At 51.9% G+C, this 18,017-nt stretch overlaps 2 protein-coding genes across 5 annotated transcripts in view; one reads left to right on the forward strand and one right to left on the reverse strand.

Annotated features, from left to right (window-relative positions):
* Positions 1 to 349: 349 nt before the first annotated feature.
* Positions 350 to 4,442, reverse strand: Nat9 (N-acetyltransferase 9 (putative)). Of its 3 annotated transcripts, none has more exons than XM_051180154.1 (7): positions 4,349 to 4,442; positions 3,850 to 3,935; positions 2,564 to 2,673; positions 1,683 to 1,826; positions 983 to 1,042; positions 742 to 833; positions 350 to 653 (listed from the first exon to the last, which is right to left on the reverse strand). In XM_051180154.1, exons 1-7 carry the CDS (start codon positions 4,421 to 4,423, stop codon positions 453 to 455), a joined length of 768 nt encoding a protein of 255 aa, XP_051036111.1. In that variant the 5' UTR covers positions 4,424 to 4,442; the 3' UTR covers positions 350 to 452. The 3 variants fall into 3 exon arrangements, with proteins under 3 accessions (XP_051036111.1, XP_051036104.1, XP_051036121.1); XM_051180147.1 differs by having other exon boundaries at positions 355 to 653; positions 742 to 836; positions 4,349 to 4,440; XM_051180164.1 differs by having other exon boundaries at positions 356 to 653; positions 742 to 836; positions 3,850 to 3,931; positions 4,319 to 4,404.
* Positions 4,443 to 5,290: 848 nt separating this feature from the next.
* Tmem104 (transmembrane protein 104) overlaps positions 5,291 to 18,017 on the forward strand; it is a 58,424-nt gene continuing 45,697 nt past the window's right edge. For both annotated transcript variants that reach the window (XM_051180177.1, XM_051180186.1), the window contains exons 1-4: positions 5,291 to 5,379; positions 13,378 to 13,499; positions 16,950 to 17,031; positions 17,405 to 17,501. In XM_051180177.1, coding sequence (XP_051036134.1) covers positions 5,335 to 5,379; positions 13,378 to 13,499; positions 16,950 to 17,031; positions 17,405 to 17,501 — 346 coding nt within the window. In that variant the 5' untranslated portion in view covers positions 5,291 to 5,334. The remainder of the gene's footprint in view (positions 5,380 to 13,377; positions 13,500 to 16,949; positions 17,032 to 17,404; positions 17,502 to 18,017) is intronic.

An 18,017-nucleotide genomic window follows, 5' to 3' on the forward strand; every position in this document is an offset into this window, starting at 1 on the left:
CTCCAGGCTTCTCTGACAGAGTTGCTCTCCGATACAAGGAGCTGTGTTCAGTTCTTCCCTCAGACCTGTCTGGCTCCGAAGAGCTGAAGGCAGGACCAAGGCCAGCAGACAGAGGAGCGGGCCCCTCCTTCACAGGTCACCTACCCTGCCAGCTGACAACAGGGTTGAGCTACCTTGGCCCCAGCCTTTGCGGCGAGGAGGATGAATGGAGGAACCAGGAAAGGTGCCTAACCCAGTGTTTTACTCCACTGGGGCCCCAGGAAAGGCTGGCTTTCCGGCTCCCAGTTCCCACTTCCACCCCACCTTTGGTGAACTCCAGCCACATAACTAACTGTGCAGTGCAGCCAGAGTCAGCTTGTGGCTGGGAACAGGAAGAAGTCTTCCTGGCCGCTGTCAGCCAGAGGCCGCCAAGGCCGGCCTAGGAGGGCCTGGAGCAGCCTGAAGACACCACATTAATCTCCGGTGCAGTTGTCTGGCCTCGGGAGTGGGTAGTTCCAGTTCTGCTCACACAGGGTGCCTGTCACAGGCTCCGCCAGCCCGACTCTGTAGGGCTTCTCCTCCATGTGGCTGGTCTGCTCCAGAAGCCACTGCCGTTCTGCCTCACTCACTGCCAGTCTGAGTGTCACCTCCTGGAAGACGTTGCTCACAGCCACCTGTAGGAGCCAGGAGGGCAGGGCTACTCTTAGAGTGAGTTCTAACACCAGCTCTACTTCCCTAGGCCTCCCCACTGGATGCCCTTACCTGCTTAAAATGAAGTTTCTGGAACATCCGGATGCTTGGCTCATTTTCTTGGCCAATTTTGGCCTCAAACTTGGTCAGACCTAGCTTCGTCACTCCTCGAGTTATCCGGGAGGGGGGAAATAAATAGGATGGAAACCTCCACTCTTCTAGCCCTCCTGTCCCCGTCCACCATCTGCCTCCTCCCTCATGCCTGAAGAAGGCTCAGCTAAGGCCCGCCCACTTGTTGTCAACCCTGTCTTACCATAGGACATCATCAGAAGAGACGCCTCGGTGCCAAGGCCCTGGCCTCTGCAGCTGGGCTCTAGGACAAAGGACACAGCTGGTACCAGGGAACCAGGCTCCAGTATACCTGACAGGCACTGGGTCACTGGTCTGCCCACGGAGAGGAAAGGCACAGGCAGGGGAGAAGGCATGAGGTCCCAGCAGTCTGCAACCCCTGCTCCCTTCACCGGGGAGCTCTTGGGAGAAGTGAAGGACCAAAGCACAGCAGCTTCTAACCGCTTTTTAGAGGCCCCCCTCCAAGCTTGGAAGACTAGAAACTCAAGGGTTAAGGGATGGGAAGACCAGAGTTAATCCCCAGAACCCATGTAAAAGGGCCAGGTGTGCTGGCATGCATTTTGAAGCCCAGTACTGGGGAGGCACAGCCAGCCGGTCTAGCCTACTTGGCAAGCTCCGGGCTGATGAGAAACTTTGTCTCAAAAAGAAAACCTAAAAAGATGGCATGTGAGGAAGAAAAGCAAGCGTGTGTGCCCACACCCACACCCAGAGGTCACACCAAGGCATATGGAAGTTAGTATGAACCCGAGGGTTAATCGCTATACTGGGTATGAGATGAGAGAGGAAGCTGCCACAGTCAAGTGTTAGCTGCCCACGGCTGACTGAGCTACCCCTGGGAGCCTACTAAGCTCTGGGAAGTTCGGGCCGGGCCAGGTAGGACAAACCTGCAATCATGACCTCGATCTCCCCCAAGGTGGGGTCTTCCAGATCTGTGAGGAAGAGGTTCACATCCCCTACCATGCAGCTCTCTTCAGGGGGGCGAGGCTGGGCCTGCCACTTGGCTGCATCCAGCACAATGAAGGTGCACTCTGCGGGAGGGGGTAACAGTTAGAGCCTGCAGTCTTCAAAGGGAGGAGGTGGGCATGGTGTTCCCACCCAAGCCGGGGAACAGCAGGGGAACAGCCTGGTACAGAGTTCCAAGTCCACCCTTGAGCTGAAGCGGGAGACAGCCTTCTCCAAGGGGCGTCTGGACTCAAAGGGGCAAGGGATACAAAGGGTCGGGCTCGGTAAGGGACTCGGCTATGGCAAGGGACACGAGATCAGGGCCTAGATTAACAGCTGGAAATAAAACTGCTTTATTCTCTCTAAATCCCTCCAAGCCGGGTGTCCGCTCAGGAGACAGGACAGTGCGGTCAGCCACAGGGACCTGTGCTCAAGTACTTGTGCTCAAGTACAAGCAACCGCCAAAGTTTTCGCAGTGTAGAGACCCTGAGGGGGGCAGTATCGGGAGGCGAGAAAGGAAGGAGAGTGGCGGGGAGGGGGGGCTGGAAGGGGGTGGGGGCTGGAGGGGGGCCTGGAGGGGAGGGGCGGGGAGGGGGGCTGGAGGGGGGGCTGGAGGGGGGGCTGGAGGGGAGGGGGGGACTGGAGGGGGGGCTGGAGGGAGGGGCTGGAGGGGGGCTGGAGGGGAGGGGCGGCTGGAGGGGAGTGGGGGCTGGAGGGGAGTGGGGGCTGGAGGGAGGGGCTGGAGAGGGGGGCTGGAGGGGAGGGGCTGGAGAGGGGGGCTGGAGGGGAGGGGCTGGAGGGGGGGCTGGAGGGGGCTCCTCACTGTCTTCGTCTTCACACCAGCTACACTGCATCTCATACTCCTGCTCTAGGGTCAGCAGCTCTGAGGCTGTCAGGTGCCGAAGTTCCTCTGACATCATCCATTCGTGGTACCTGGCCGTAGGGGTGGGGGGGGGGTGCAACAAAGACTTGGTGTTAGATGAGTGGTAATGTTAGATGGGGGGTAAACCCATCCAACCCATCCAACAGGGTGGGTTTCACTGGGTGTGGAGGGACAGGGCTGGATGCCCAGCACCTGGGAGGAGGAGGCAGGAGGATCAGGAGTTGGAGGCCAGCCTGGACTACAGGAGACCCTCTCTGGAGAGGATGAGTGTGCGAGCTTCGCTAAAGAGAGAAACTCGCGTCAGTCTGTCAGCACCACACTTCCAAATAGCTATGGAGCGTAAAGTACAGACAGACAAAAAATACCAACACAAAGTATAGGCATGTAAGTCAGGGAATGTGGGCCCCATAGTACTGACAGAAGACTCACGCAGGAGGATGTGGTCGGCCAGAAGAGGCAGGGCCTTTCCCCAAGCAGCAGCAGGGAGGAGCAGCCCGATGTGCCCAGCTTCCCACCCAGCCAGTGCAAAGCCAAACATTCCTCCAATTCCTGAGGATAAGGATATGCCAAGCCAACCTCAGCAAAGAGGACTGGGCAGATACCCACAAGGCAGGGACCTCTCCGAATCAAAACTATTGGTAGAGGATACACCCCCCCACCCTCTATGAAGCCGGTTTCACGGTTTACTAATGAACCCCACAAAGAAGAGTGTCTGCGACTCACTTCTGGACTTTTAAACAGTAGGCGTCAAAATAACGTGACATTCAACATCTGAGACAGGCACACAATACCAGGGAATGCCATCAATAAGTAACTCAGAACGAGGGAAGGAGACCCCTCTTTATTCTTTGCTTCACACATCTAGATGATGTAATTCCTAACTGAAAAGCCAACAAGGAGGCTGAGAAGGGAAAGGAAAAAAATGGGAAATGAGTTCTCTACTTCAGCGTTCTTCTGTATGTAACTGTTTTCCCCTCGGAGACACCGACCATCTCACTATGAAATCCTAGCTGGCCTCAGTCTCTCGGATCCACCTGCCTCTGCCTCTTGGGTGTTGTGCTGGGATCAAAACCCCACAGTGCCGCACAATAAACAAACAAAACTGAGATTAGAAAAGAGAAAAAGGCCTTTTCACTGCGCCCATTTACACACACACACACACACACACACACACACACACACACACACACACGGCTACAACTGCTCCCAGCCAGGTGAACAGTTACCTAGGTACATGGTCGGAGGTGTAGGGTACCAGGGCCACCTTCTTGCCCAGCAGCACGGTGTTCTCATTCAGTCTCATTGCAGCTGCCTACAAGCGGGAGAGTTAAAGACTTCAGAGCCCCAAGTGTTTTACCACGTAGGGTGGGGCTATATTATCAAAGAACAAATTTTCTACAGAAAAAAAAAAAAGGGACCGAAATGGTCAACAATGCTCGATTATTCTATCTCAATATTAGCTGCGGTTTCAATTCCGGAAAACCCAGATCTATCAAACCCGAGAGCCCCATAACCAGGATTCATAGGCGACCCTAGAATGACTGGTTGACCCCTCTTTAAACCTGTTTCCAACCTTCCCTCCAGCGTCCACGCCACCCGGCTCTGGCCCGCTCCTTTTCTGGTCCCCAAGCCCCACTCGAAGTTCCCAGGCCTCCGCCCTTTGCGTGGCTCCACACTTGTTCCTCGACCCTCTACCGGCCTTAGTCTGCAAACTGCCAGGCTCACGCCCATCCCCCGCCGAGAAAGGCGTCCCCAACAACAGGCGTCAGCGCCTCTCCCCGGGAACCAGGCTTTCCGCATGCGCGTGGGCGCGCACCCTCCACTTCCGCCACGCAGACGGCAGCCGCCGGGCCCAATCCCGGCCACGCCCCCGGGAGGCGCCCAATCAGAACCCTGTGCCCCTCCAGACGCGCTCTCCTGGGAGGTGGGCTGGGAAGCTTGCGCATGCGCGCAGCGGGCCCTAGTGCGGGACAGCTGGCGCCGGGTGGCAGCAGCAGAACTGGAGGCGGTGGCCACCGGGGCCAGGAGCTAGCCGTGCTGCAGGTCTGGGACGGGCGGGAGGGAGCATACGGTGGAGATTGATGTGAAGTTTGGTGTCTCGCCAGGAGGGAGGAGAGGGTGAGGCTCAGAGCTGGGCTCTTAAGAAGGGAGTCTTAAGGGTGGGGAACCCTAAGGTAGGGCAGAAGTCAGGTGAGGGAGCGGGGACCCCCACTTAAAAGAAGCTTTCGGGCAAGGAGTTAGGATGGAGGGGCGACCCATGAAAATCTCTGCGGTGGGCGGAGGAAAACCCTGGCTCGCTCTCTGCTGTGGGCGGAGAGCAGACAGTTGTGCGAGCTGCCCTGTATGGTAGTGAGCTCACAGATACTGGAATGAAATTGACACGCGCACCTAAGGTTAGAGGGGGCTGTGATGGTGAGTGAGGCTTAGTGGCTTCGGAGGCCACTCAGTCACTTGGAGTGTGAGCAGCATCCAGGCCGAGGGAAGTGCCTTGCATAGCAAGAGTAAAGTTAGCTACATCCCACCCAGACTGTCTCATGACAGATACCGAGCCCAGGTGTCTGAGATAAAAGGGCTAGAGGTGAAAGAGGCAGACCGCAAGTCTCCCCATCCCCATCTCTGTCCATCAGAAAACTGAGCTCTACCCTTTCGTCTTAGGAGCCGCAGCACACACAGAAGCAGCCTCTGCGGCCAGCCCTTCTCAGTCTGCGGAGATGGCAGGTGAAATCACAGAAACCGGGGAGCTCTATTCTCCTTATGTGAGTTTCCCTCCGTGAACGCGCTCTGCTCACCGTCCTGCGCCTGGTGTCTAGAGCCCACTGTCATCGGTGGGCCATGCTAGTGACTGCCCTGGTTTAAGTAGACCCTCATGAAAGACGAGACAGAAACTTGCTAGGCTGAACTCAGGGTTCAGGCTCGGATTATCAATATCAGGCTCTCTGGGGTGTCGCATGCCTTTAATCCAGTACTTGGGAGGCAGAGGCAGGTGGAACTCTGAGTTCCAGCCTGGTCTACAGAGTGAGTACCAGGACAGGCTCCAAAGCTACAGGGAAACCCTGTCTCAAAAAACAAAACAAAAATTCAGGCTCTTTCCCCTTTTGTTTAGTTATTATTTTTAGAAGATTTTATTTTTAATGAGTCGTATGTGTGTGGATATATGCATGCCTGCCAAGTCCAGAAGGGGACACCAGATGTCCTGGAGCTGGAGGTACATACAGGTAGGTGGTTGTGCGCTGCCCAGTGTGGGTGCTGGGATTTGAACTCAAGTTCTTTGCAGGAGCAGCAGGTGTTCTTTTATTATTATTATTATTATTTTAATTTTAAGACAGTCTTTTCTCATTTTACATACCAATCTTAGTTCCCACTTCCTCCCCTTTTCCTGCTTCCCCCCACCTTCCCCTCAGCCCACCCCCCCCACTCACTCCCATGTGGGGTCAACGAAGTTGGGCACATCACTTTGAGGCAGGACCAAGCCCCCCCCCCCCACCCCCGCATGTCTAGGCTGAGCAAGGTGTCCCTTGAGAGAGAATGGGCTCCAAAACGCCAGCCAGTTCAGGCACTAGGGTAAGTCCTGCTCACACTGTAGCCGGTGTTCCAGTTCTCGCCCCCCTTTTAGATGCCGACCAGACAGTGTCAAGCCAAACATAACCAACTTGTTAATCTCCCGTAATATCTGTCTCAGGACTTGTACCGATTGTGCACAATCGTGCCATTCAGATGGGCAGTCAGGCACTGACAACTGTTGTCTTAGAGTTTTGCCCACCTCAGCAGTCTGCAACCTCTTTCGTCTTTAGCTGAATTTTACATTTCGCAACTTTTATGGTCTTGGATGTTGAAAGAGGCGGTGAACTGCAGAGACTCCCATTTGCAGTTTGGTAGAGGCTGCAATTATGACAATTAGAGCAATTGATCTCTCCCTGCCTTGAATCTGTGACCCCTCACTCCCCACACACTCAGCTTATCTTCTCTGTGTAATAGCCAGTTGTCTGTGGTTACTACAGCACGGGGCCTTAACGGGATATGTAACTGGAGACGATCGTGTGAATAACCAGGATTGACTCACACTGCTACCGGCTATCACAATGGAAAGTGGCTCTTCTCCACAGAGACTTCTTTTCTAGAATTTTCCCAGCTTCAACAGCTGCTCTGCGGTTCTCACACAAGCCCCCCCCCCCACCTCCGTAGCCCACCGGGGAAGGTCTCTCTCAAATGCTTGAATGGAAGGGACAGTGACCCTCCTGTTTGTACAGTCATGTGATTCTTGCTAGTCTCCTCTGTCAGCAGTAAGATGTCCACACTAACCCTAAGAGTTGACACGGTTCCTGCTTCTTCTTACAATAACTACAAACTGAGAGACAAGGAAATGAGTCACTGCTGCGACAGTTTTAGAAGGAGAGCAGTTTATGTCCCTATTTTTTGTGCTTCCACGACACGGGCCCCATGTGTCTGCGGGAACACGGGCAGCTGGGCCTGCGTGCCACGGGAGCACTGTCCCCCAGCTCCCTCTTCTCTCTTGCATTTTATATGTGCTTTATTCTGTCCGGGGCCATCGCAGTTGCCACAAACAAGTGCTGGGTTTGTTTGTTTGTTTTGGCTTTTTAAAATCTTAATAGTAAAGAGAGATTTGGGGGAAAGATGGGCAATGGCGGCGATGGATAGTGTTAACCAGGAGGTGGAGGTCATGTTTGTGAGAAAACCTTCTACCGATGGCTCTTCGTTTTTCTTTTAAAAATTGTTTTTTATGTGTATGAATATTTGGGCTGCATGTATAGATCGCATGTACGTAGTGCCCACAAAGTCCAGAAGAAGGCGCCAGACACTACCACGCCCATCCACAGGACTGGAACAATACCTGGTTTTAAGCCATTGTGTGAGTGCCATGAATTGAACTAGGGTCCTCCATGAGAGCAACAAGTGCTCTTTATCACCGAGCACCGAGCCATCTCTCCAGCTCCTACGAGTCTTTATTTTTTTAAAGATTTATTTATTTATTACAGTGCTGCATGTCTGCCTGCATGACAAAGAAGGCACCAGATCTCATTACAAACGGTTGTGAGCCACCATGTGGTTGCTGGGGATTAAACTCTGGACCTCTGGAAGACCAGCCAGTTTTCTTAACCTCTGAGCCATCTCTCCAGCCCTGTGTCTTTTTGATTGTTTGTTTTAGGTTTTTGTTTTTTTTTTTTTTTTAAGAATTTTGTACACTATGTTTTGAACATATTGACCTCCTCCTCCAGCTCCCCCAGATCCATCCCCCTTCCCTACCCACTCAACTTTGTGTCCTTTATATACATACGTATAAATTTTATTTAAATTAGAAACAATCTTTTATTACATATCAATCCCAGTTCCCTCTCCCTCCCATCCTCCTATGCCCCCCACCAATCCCTTATTCACTCCCCAGGGAGTGTGAGGCCTTCCATGAGGGATCATCAAAGTCTGTCAAGGCATTTGGGGCAGGGCCTAGGTTTCTAGGCTAGGAGAGTATCCCTCCATGGGGAGTGGGCTCCCAAAGTCCGTTCCTGCACTAGGGATAAAACAAAACAAAAATCCATCAAGTTCAGTTTGTGTTACCAATATATTCTGGGACATGTGGCCTCCTATTGGAGCGTGGGTTACTTACCAGGGGCTACTGATTATCTCAGCAGCTTTCAGTTGCCAATGGCTGCTTGACTTCACACCCTCCTTCCCTTGGAGCTGGGATTTCATCAAATTTGAGCTTTCACGGGTCCTGTGCAAGCTGTCTTGACCCCTGTGAATTCAGGGCTGTTTCCCTGTAATCGCTCACAGCCTCTGGTTCTTATGTCTTCATCCACCACCCTAGTATAAGGATGAGTCTGTGTGGTGTGTGTGTTGGTTAGTTGGCTTTTGTTTTTAAATTTTATGTTTTGGAGTATTTTGCCTGCACTGTGCCTGGTGCCCACAGAGGCCAGAAGAGGCCATGAGATCCCCTAGAACTAGACTCACAGATGGTTGTTAGCTGCCATGTGGGAGGTGGGACCTGAACCTGGATCCTCAGAAAGAGCAATCAGTGGTCTTACCCACTAAACCATGTCTCCAGTTGCACACCACCACCCCTGCTGCTGCCATCGCCCTCCCTCTCTCTCCCTTCCCACTCCCTTCTTCCCAGTCTCTTTGGACTTTCTCTCTCTCTCTTTCTTGTTTTTCAATACAGATTTTCTCTGTGTAACAGCCCTAGCTGTCCTACAGAACTCGCTCTGTAGACCAGGCTGGCCTCAAACTCACAAAGATCTGCCTGCCTCTCTGAGTGCTGGGATTAAAGGAGTGTGCCACCACAGCCTGGCAGAATTATTCTTAGTTTAAAACCCTGTTGTGTGTGTAGATGAGTGCAGGTACCCATGTCGGCAAGAAGTGAATTATAGATGCCTGTGAGCTGCCTGGCATGGGTGCGGAACGGAACTCTGGCTCTCTGCTGCAGGAGTAGGTGCTCTTAGGCTGCACTTCCCTAGTTCAGCTAGGCCTGCTGGACAGCAAGCTCCGAGGGTGCTCCTGTGTCCCTAGTGCTGGGATAACGAGTACATGTTCCCATTCCTAGGTTTCAGTGTTTGTTATTTTGAGACAGAGTCTAACTACGCAGTGGCTGTCCTGGAACTCACTATTTAGACCAGGCTGTCTCACACTCATAGGGATCTACTCGCCCCTTCTCTGGCCCGGCTGAATCCCAGGTTTTTATTTGCATACTCAGCATTAAACTCAAGACCCTGTGTTTGCCCGGCAAGCGCTTTACTGACTCAGCCATCTCCCCAGCCCTACAGGCTCACACCATGACTGCCTTCTGAGTCCTTTGACTGCCACCAGAGGGGCTCTTCGGGAGATGAGCTTGGCGTAGGTGTCTTCTGGGTGGAGGAGAGGCAGATTGAACTCTGCACTTGGGTATGGGGCTGCCTGTCAGAATTCAGCCACAGTGGAGTCGGGTGAGCCTGCCTTTGTAAGGTTCTCCAAAGAGAACACAGCAGGGTCTTACTCTCTGCCACCCCTCCAAGGTCCCCACCGTCATGTGACCTCTTTTTCCCTTAGCACAGCTCCTCTTGACCTGGCCTGTGGCTGAGTTGAGGACAGCTTCCTTTTGCCTGTTTCTCATGACTGGTGTTCATCGAAATCCTTCCTGAAAGTAAAGAGGATTTAATATGTTACCAGACTGCTGAAGCCCACAGAGGGCAAAGGAATCCTGCCCCCTGAGCTCCCAACGGACTCACAGTGTTTACTCTGGACCTAAAAATCCCTCCCGTACTAACAGGACAGCTTCTGTTTGTTTCCTAGTTTATTCTTTTAATTAAAAATATCATGTATTTTCCCTGAATGTATGTATATAAGTCTTTCATATGATGGTGGCTTTTACAGAAGCCAGAAAAGGGTACTATATCCCCCAGAACTGAATTTATAGGTGGTTGTGAGCCACCATGTGGTGCTGGGAATCGAACCCATGTCATCTGGAAGAGCAGCCTTTGCTGTTAACTACTGAGCCATGTCTCCTACCCTACAAATGCTTGCTTGTTTTTGTTTGTTTGTTTGTTTTTGTTTTTGTTTTGTCTTTCAAGACAGGGTATCTCTGTGTAGCCCTGGATATCCTGGAACTCGCTCTGGCCTCAAACACAGAGATCCACCTGCCTCTGTCTCTCAAGTGCTGGGATTAAAAGAGCCAAGCTTCTACAAATCAAATGCTTGTTAGACTGCTTAATTCTCCCATAAAGCTTTTGCCTAAGTACTGATGCTTTCTTAAAGCTCTTTGTCTTTTCCTTACTTCCACCACGAGAAACCCTCACTCAGACTGTTTCCATCAAGTTCTTACTCCTGCTTAGTGTTTCCTGTAGTGGTGGCATGTGCAGAGCAAAGCTGCAGGGAATCTAGAAGATGTTCGGGGCCAGCTGGGATCTACTGTTGGTGCCCTGTTACTGGAGCCCGCCAGAGGTGACCACTCAGACACAGTGTATGACCAACTGAAAATTTTTATTTCAGCCAACCAAGTGTTGGGGAAGACTTTAGGTGTGGCACATGTCCAGAACATGGGGCTTTTAAGAGCAGAGACCTCATCCAGACATCTCACTCGGCAGCTGCAGGGTGCGGGTGTTGCTGGGGGCTCTGTGGTGTAAGCAGTTTGAAGCAAGCATTTTTTTTTTTTTTTTTTTTTTGGTTTTTTTTTTTTTTAAAGACACAAAATAAGCGGTTATCTAGAGAAGGTTCCGCACAAACAAGCAGTTTTAACAAAGGCTAAGATAAGCTAGTTAGGACATCCTGACCTTTGGTTCCTAGAATAGAGTTGGGTGGTTTTCTATGAGATCCTCCATCAAGAAGATAAAATTCTATTTAAACCTGGAAACCACCTCAGCAAGAATACAAGATGGCGGAACCTCTGCTGCTTAAAACCCTCCAAACCATAGCACCTCCATGGCTTCCATGAGGAAGCACGTGTTCTGTGTCCTCCATGGCCTGGTTCACTTAACCTCAGCCACTTAAACAGACACCCATCAGAATGCAGTGTTAGATTCCACCGTCGCTCAGACCCAAGTCCCTGCAGTGACCTTCCCCTCGCACAGATCTGGACATTGTAAATCCCTAGCTAACAGACTTCTAAGTGCCAGGGTCCCACCTGAGGACATGAGTTACATCAGAAGTGGAAATATGGGTGGCCACACATTCCCCACCCCTTTTTCTGTCCCCAACATGGCAGTCAGAGAGCCTGGCTGCAGGCTACACTGGGGAACCATCCCCATCGTAAAAGCTGCCTGCCATGGGGACCCTGATTCTCCTCTTCAGAGCCATCACCATGCTGTCTGTCTGTCTGTCCATGCATTAACACTCAAAAGCCCTTGCCCCCCAACTATCTGTGTCAGTGTCCCCTCGGACCTCATATTTAAGGCCCCTCGACACCTCCTCCTCCCCCACTGTAGACTGTCTGGAGGTCCCTTCCCTTGACCTGTCCCTTTTGTACACTGTTTTATTTCCTTGCGAAGGAGGGAGGCACACAGAGCAGGGGTTGTGAACATGATACGGCCCCTGTGTGCAGGTCAGAAGACAACTCCGGGGAGTTGGTTCTCTCCACCATGTCACAGGTTCAAGGGATCAAACTGAGGCCGGCAGGCTCCTTCATGTGTGCTTGTACCTGCTGAGCCACCCCGTCAGCCCGTGGTTGTCTTTTTTCTTTTTTCTTTTTTTTATGCTGGCTCACTATGAATCCTAGGTTGGTCCGACCTGCATCCTCCTCCCTTACACTCCCAAATGCTGGGGTTACAAGAGTGGGCCACCCGAGTACCACTTATTGAAAGTACTTTACATCGTCTCTCATAACAAAGCCATGATTCCTCCCTCCATTCCTTTTCACTCACAGTGTAATCATGGTCACCATCCTCATTGTCTCTCTGTAGTCTATAGATAGCTTTATCTGTCTAGTGCCATTGAATCCCCATCTCACAGCACAGGACCAGAACCGCGGGAGGCTCAGTAATGGTTGAATGAAGGGCTGAGCAGAGCTGAGCTAGCTAATTTAATCTAGCCAGGCGTACACTGGCTTCAGAGTGCCAGAGACTGACCCCAGCCAAGGTAAAAATGTGTTTGCTATAGACATTCACAATCACTTGTAAAAAGTCTGACTTACAATTCAGAAGGTCACAGGTGCCCTGTCAGGCCAAAATAACCGGAGCAGGGTCTGGTGATGTCTTTTGAGTTAAGTTTTATAGCACATGAATTATGTGTCAGGATTTTCCTTTTTTGTTGTTGTTTTTGAGACAGGATGTCTCTGTATTGCTTTGGAGCCTGTCCTGGAACTAGCTCATGTGGACCAGGCTGGTTCCAAACTCACAGAGATCCACTCGCCTCTGCGCCCCCCCCCCCCCGAGTGCTGGGATTCAAGGCGTGTAACACCACCGCCCCACATAGGATTTTACATTTTTATTTGTTTATGTAGTATGTGTATGTGTGTGCACATGCATGCACTCACATGGGTGGTAGTTAGAGGACAACTTGTGGGAGTCAGTTCTCCCCTCCACTATGTGGGTCCTGTGGATTGAACTTGGGTTATGAGGCTTGGCAGCAAGCACCTTTACTCTCTTAGCCATCTCTGGCCCTATTCCTGGTGTTGTTATTGTTGTTTTAAATCCTGAACTTGGTAGTCAGCTGTGGTGATGCATGACTGTAATCCCAAGACTCGAGAAAGACTGAGTCAGAAGGAGTGCCATGAGTTTAAGTCCAGTCTGGGCTACACAGCAGTAGGCCAGACGGGACTGTATAATAAGGCTTTGTCTCAAACAAAACAGAACAAAACCACAATCCTGAGGAAGAAAGATGTGCTCCAGTGGCGTGTGGATGTCTCTGTCCAGGGGATGGGTGGCAAGGGTTGATGCAGAGGTTGAGGGATTCCAGGGATCAGCCGTTTCTGGGACGTTTTCTAGAGCTCAGTGGACCTGGCCAGCCTTGTGCCAGTGTCCTGCCTGTGGTACTCTGTGGTACTCTGTCTTCCGGAAGCCCCAGCCAGAGCACAGCTGGCCATACGTTGCTTTGGATAGTCAGAAACAGAGTCAAATAGACAGGAATGGAGGTCTCGGGGCTGTCATTCTCTGGGTGTCCTTGCCAATGCTTGGCTTCCCAACACCTGGCTACAGGGCCTGGCTCTTTAGGACCCAGGTGCCATCTCTCCCGTCTCCCTGGTGAAGATCTAGGAAGGCCTGCACAGTTGTGATGTTACCCAGAGCCGTCCTTAGGTTAATTACCCCCTGACTGAATGTTTCCCCTGTTGGTTCCAGGTCGGGCTGGTATACATGTTTAACCTCATTGTGGGCACGGGTGCGCTCACCATGCCCAAGGCCTTTGCCTCCGCCGGGTGGCTCGTCAGCCTCGTCCTGCTGGTATTCCTGGGCTTCATGAGGTAAGAGCTGTGGAGGACGGGACAAGGGTGGGCTGCCGCGTCCTTAGGCTGAGGACAGAACTGGAGGAGTACACCCAGGGAGCCTGAATGTCTCCTAAATAACCCAGAGCTCTTGAGATGCAGGACAATTGCTGTTTCCCACACACATAGGGAAGTGGATCCTAAGCTACCTGGCCCAGAGCAAGGAAAACGGATCCAAGGCCACCAGGGCCTCCTGCTAACTGAACACTCACTCAGCCCTGAGAGCTTGAGCCAAGACACCAGGAGGCCTTAGGCTATCCCACCTGGTTCTGGCCAGCTAGCCCAGGCAGGCTCAGCTTCCCTGTAGTCAATTTTATCTCTGTAACTGTCAGTCCTTGCTCTGAGAAAACAGCACCTAGCCACTCTAGCGGGACCTGAAGGCTGGCTGGGGAATCCGTGTGCTGTTTAGGATTTGCTTAAAATAATTCACCAAGTAAATGAAAAGCACCCAGGCACACACATATATACATGTACACACACACACACACACACACACACACACACACACACACACACACTGGGGCAGTCAGTTTTTTGGTTTTTTTTTTTTTTTCTTCTTATTTTACATATTGATCCTAGTTCATGGCAGTCAGTTTTTAAGGACCTGTCTTGTGTCCACCCCACCTGCCCAGGCCCCCAGGGACACTTGCTTTGTCAGCCAGATGTCAGCCCCAGAGCAGACAGAGCTGCCTCTCAGGAATCCCAGTATCACTCAGAAGTCCCATGAGAGTGGGGCTTCAGGGGCAAGTCTCCCCCTCCCCCCCAGGAATCCATGTTAGAGATCTGGGAGAGACACTGGCTCAGCCGTTCAGGGCACTTGTTGCTCTTGCTGAGGACCTGGGTTCGGTTCCCAGCACCTGCACAGTGGCTAACAACCTTCTGCAATTCCTGTTCAGAGGATCCGATGTTCTCACCTCCATGGGCAGTGCAGTTTTTATGGTGCACGTGCATACATGCTGGCAAAAAAAAAAAAAAAAAAAAAAAAAAAAGATAAATAAATAAAAATTTAAAAATATAAAAAAAAATAAATAAAAACCATAAAAAATAAAATAAATATTAAAAACAGAAGGAGCTTAGGTGTGGTGGTGCACACGTGTGATCCCAGCCCTGGGGTGTGGGGCAGCTGCAGGATGACCAGGGGTAGAAGGTCACCCTCAGCTACAGAGTAGATGCCCCCCAAAAAAAGCGGGAGGGAAACTTGGAGCCCTTGCACACTTGACCACATCATGGGCGGGGATGGCGTAGGGATGGCCACCCATAAGTTGTAGAGCAAGCTGCAAGTTGATAAGAGAAAAAGATAAAGCATGGCCCAAGAGGGGCTTGGGGGGGGAGACCGAGGGGGAGGGGTGTGAGGGCTGCAACATTAAAGATTTGACAGGAAGGATTATCCAGAAAGAATGAAACAAAGGTAAAAGCTGGGCTAAACAGACCCAGAAGAGGCTCATGGGAGGGGCTCACATCCACCAAGGTTTTGAGCTCCTCTGTGCACTTACTTTGGGGAACCTTGGGGTGAACCTCAGAGTACTGTTGGCTCATTATGTACTTCCTGCCCTGGTCTTCGTCCTTATGTCTCTGTGTCCCCTTTAATGGCCCTTCAGCACGGGCACCATCTGAATGGGAAGTGATAGCTGGAGGACCCCAGGTAGGAGCCGCCATGCCCCCCTGTCCGCTAAGCCCATTTATGTTTGAATGTGATCAATGAGATGGCTTTGTGCAACCATAAGAAGCGTTCTTATGTCTAATTGAGATTGATTTCAGTTTTGCTTCCAATAAGACATGGAAATGTGGAGTCCTTAGAAGATTCGGTTAGGCTAGACAATGAGAATCCTTTCTGGGGCTTCTTCAGGCTTGGCTGCCCCATCTTCCATCCCTTACCCTCTGTTGGAGGGATGCAGGCTTAACTCTGAGCAGCTCAGCAGATCCTTTCCCACCCGACACGCAGGGCTGAGCATTTACTGCTAGCTGATGTCAGTATCGGAGGGTATGGGGACACAGTTGTGCTGGCCTCAAAAACAGGGAAACGGATGTTGGCCCAAGTAGATCTATGTCCCAGGTTTCAGCAGCTGAAGGCATCACCCTGTATCTCCTGCAGATGGGAGCACAGTGCATTCCAGCTGCCCTGTAGGGTGGGCAAGTGTCTGGTACCGTTTCCCAGTCTCCCCTTAGAGAAACAGGAATACCGGCTTATTTAAAGATGAGCCATGTTATTTAGGCATCTCCAGTCATCCATCCCCCATGGCCCTCACATTAATGTGTGACAGAAAGTTGGCCACTGGTCTGTGTTCTCGAAAGAAATGAAAGTTGCCTGGCATCCTTCCAGAAGCTCTAAGAGGCCCCCTTGTGAGTCAGCCCGCCTCCTCGGAGCACCATTTAGCAGGCCCTTTCTGGATAACAGTGCAGCATCACCCACAACCCCAGCTTGGGGTTACTGTTGCTGCGATGAAACACTACGATCAAAGCAAGTTGAGGGGAAAGAGTTTACACTTCCACATCGCAGTTCATCACTGAAGGAAGTAAGGACAGCAACTAAGTAGGACAGGAACCCTAGGCAGGAGCTGGCGCAGAGGCCATGGAGGGTGCTGCTCACTGACTTGCTCAGCCTGCTCTCTTATGAAACCCAGGACCTGCTTTCTTATAGAACCAACCCAAGGATGGCATCACCCTCAATGGACTGGGTCCTCCCCTATCAATACTAATTTTAAAAAATGTCCTATGGGGACTGGAGAGATGGTTCAGAGGTTAAGAGCACTGGCTGCTCTTCCAGAGAATCAGGGATCATTTCCCAGCATGTACCCACATCGGCAGCTCACAGCTGTCTGTAACTCCAGTTCCAGGCCGTCTGACACCCTCACACAGACACACATGCAGGCAAAACACCAATGCACATGAAATAAAAGTAAGTAAATTATTTTGAAAAGGAACGTGCACTATGCCAGACCTTATGCAGGCATTTTCTCACTCGAGGCCCCCCTTTCAGTTAGCTCAGCTTGTGTCAAGGTGACATAAAACCATCCAGCACACCTGCCACCAGCTCCTTTCGTCCTCTCTCTCCTGTGCATTGGAGATAGGTTCTGGTGTGGGAGGCGACTTTAAGGAAAGCAAAGCATTTGCTGTGTGCAACAACACTTTAACCTCCTTTTACGTTTATTTCGTCTGTGTGTGAGCGCGCACGTCCCTGTAGGAATGGGTTTTCTCTTTCCATCGGGCGGGCCCCTGTGGTCAACCTAGATTGTCAAGCTTGGCAGCAAGCACCTGTGCCCAATGAGCCATCTTACTGGCCCAAAACCATGAGGTCTGACCAAGGAGTACCATTCCAGAATTTCTGTAGGGAACAGCTGTCAGAGGAGAGAATGCTGTGGGTTTGTTGCTTGGCTCAAATTGTACTTCCTGCAAGCTTTCCATGTCATTAACATGTGGCATCACCCTCAGCTTTGTGACAACCACCTTTGTGATGGAGGCCATGGCTGCAGCCAACGCCCAGCTCCGCTGGAAGAGAATGGAGACCCACAAGGTGTGTGCATTGCCCTCGTCCTCAGTGGCACATCTGTTGCGTACCCGAGGCAGTCAGTTGGTAGACTTCTCTCCAGCAGCCCTGCCCCAAGTTTCAGGACCACAGCTAAGTAGCCACATAAAAGCCCAAGGGACACACACAGTGGCTGCTGTATCAGCACTGTAACCCGGGTCCCCAACACAGCCGCCTGGAGTGACTCAGCCATTCTGAACCTTTGTCCCAGGAACTCTGCTGTCTCTGCCTTTTGGTGTGACAGGAGTCTCTCCATCCTGGAGAGAATGCGCTGGAAGGGCTACTGTTGACTGGTATTTCTAGCACTGTGCACTCATCTCTCTTCCTGTCTCTTCCTCCTCTCCATCCTACTGCCTCCCAGGAAGAGGAAGACGAAGACTCCTCCACAGCCTCAGACAGTGACATCCTCACCCAAGACAACTATGAGCGGGCAGAGAAGCGGCCCATCCTGTCTGTGCGTAAGTCCTGGGCTGCTGGGTAAACTGCACCCTTCTCCCTGGTCAGCAGGGCTCCCTGTGTCTGTAGAGAGGTCCCTGGGGAGTCTCCCTGCAGCCATCCTCTGGAGTGTCAGTTGAGAAGGCCCGCGGGGTACAGATGCTGAGCATAAGCCTGGCCTCCCCTGGCTCTGCCTTCCTTGCCTGTGTAACTTGGCAATTACCTGAGCTCTGTGTCTCAGTTTCCCGCCCTTCTCTTACTGAAACAGGCAGGGTCTGCCTGGGTCCGTGTGCTTCTCTGGCTTCATCCTCTCACACATACCCACTCCCGCCCAACACACATACCCTTACCTCCCTGCCTCAGCCCTGTGCTGCTCAGGGTGCGGGGCACCTGCTGTCCGTGCCCCCCCCCCCCCAGGAGCATACCTGACTCTTAGATTTGGTGCTGGGATGCAGCTTCTAACTGGCGTGCATGGGGACCCAGCAGTGAGGGCAGAAAAAGTTTCAAGAGTCGGAGAAGCTTGGAGGTTGACTTGTTCT

This window comes from Phodopus roborovskii, unplaced genomic scaffold, assembly GCF_943737965.1.
Source record: "Phodopus roborovskii unplaced genomic scaffold, PHOROB, whole genome shotgun sequence".
Lineage (NCBI taxonomy): Eukaryota > Metazoa > Chordata > Mammalia > Rodentia > Cricetidae > Phodopus > Phodopus roborovskii.

What these genes read in the sequence shown, in the direction of transcription:
- Nat9 (XM_051180147.1), bottom strand. Translation starts at nt 4,423, where the DNA reads ATGCGGAAAGCCTGGTTCCCGGGGAGAGGCGCTGACGCCTGTTGTTGG. An exon ending in ACCTCCGACCATGTACCTAG is followed by an intron (nt 2,674 to 3,849) that starts GTAACTGTTCAC and finishes CCCTACGGCCAG; the next exon opens with GTACCACGAATGGATGATGT. An exon ending in AGAAACTTCATTTTAAGCAG is followed by an intron (nt 654 to 741) that starts GTAAGGGCATCC and finishes TGGCTCCTACAG; the next exon opens with GTGGCTGTGAGCAACGTCTT.